At 63.6% G+C, this 1033-nt stretch overlaps 1 protein-coding gene across 1 annotated transcript in view; it reads left to right on the top strand.

Annotated features, from left to right (window-relative positions):
* Positions 1–1033, top strand: part of PIWIL1 (piwi-like RNA-mediated gene silencing 1) — a 14548-nt gene that overhangs the window by 10161 nt on the left and 3354 nt on the right. The window contains exons 8-9 of the mRNA XM_005886302.2: positions 7–299; positions 742–814. Of these exons, the coding sequence (XP_005886364.1) occupies positions 7–299; positions 742–814 (366 nt within the window). The remainder of the gene's footprint in view (positions 1–6; positions 300–741; positions 815–1033) is intronic.

Genomic DNA, 1033 nt, shown 5'->3' with positions numbered 1-1033 from the left:
CCCGAGCTTGCTGGGAGACCGGAGAGGCAGCGGGAGCCTGTCTTGCAGCCGCCCCGCCCTCCCCGGGAGGAGCAGCTGGGCACGCACTCAGGCGCCTGCACTCTCTCCCAGTTCGAGTACAACCCGCAGTTCGCTGACTGGTCCAAGGAGACGAGGGGCGCACCGCTCATCAGCGTGAAGCCGCTGGACAACTGGCTGCTGATCTACACGCGCAGGAACTACGAGGCGGCCAACTCGCTGGTCCAGAACCTGTTCAAGGTCACCCCGGCCATGGGCATCCAGATGAAGAAGGCGGTCATGTGAGCCCCGCCCCCCCCCAGGCGGGCAAGGGCACCAGAGGGAGGGACTCGGGAGGAAGGTGTCAGAAGCAGGAGTCCCCGGCCGGCGTGGCTCAGTAGTTAGAGTGTCAGCCGTGTGCACACGGGGCCAGTTGGAGCACGTGTGGGAGGCAGCCAATCGATGTCTCTCCCTCTCCCTCCCTCCCCCCTCTCTAAAAATAAATACATTAAAATTTAAAAAAACAAGGAAGCTACCCTGGGGTGAGGATTAACAAAAAACACATCACATCAATGACGTAAAGGCCGATACAGGCCCACAGCCCGTGTGCGGACACGTGTGAGGCTGAGGCAGGGTGTGTGTGGGGGGGGTGCACTCCCCTCGCAGCGTCCGGGCGCTGGGACCTGGGGGCTCCCGGGTTGCGCGTCCGTCCGTCCGTCCTCAGCTCATCCGCATCCCCTTCAGGATCGAGGTGGACGACAGGACGGAGGCCTACCTGCGGGTCCTGCAGCAGAAGGTCACCTCCGACACCCAGATAGTGAGTCGCCCGCCCAGAGCCGCGTCCTGAAACCGCTGGCTAAGGGGCATCTGGAAATGTTAGGCCTGAGTTCACTCTCCAAGGTTCTAATCAGGTTCCCAAACCGCCCCACAGCGTCCGCCCTTGAGAAGGGGGCTGAGCAGGGGACAAGCCCGGAAGGCGGGGCAGGGCTGCCACGTCCCTGTTTCCTGGCGTCCGGGGGGCGGGGGTCCTCGGAAC

Source organism: Myotis brandtii, unplaced genomic scaffold, assembly GCF_000412655.1.
Source record: "Myotis brandtii unplaced genomic scaffold, ASM41265v1 scaffold97, whole genome shotgun sequence".
Classification (NCBI taxonomy): Eukaryota; Metazoa; Chordata; class Mammalia; order Chiroptera; family Vespertilionidae; genus Myotis; species Myotis brandtii.
The sequence above is the reverse complement of the archived record's forward strand: the minus strand, read 5'-3'. Positions and strand labels throughout refer to the sequence as shown.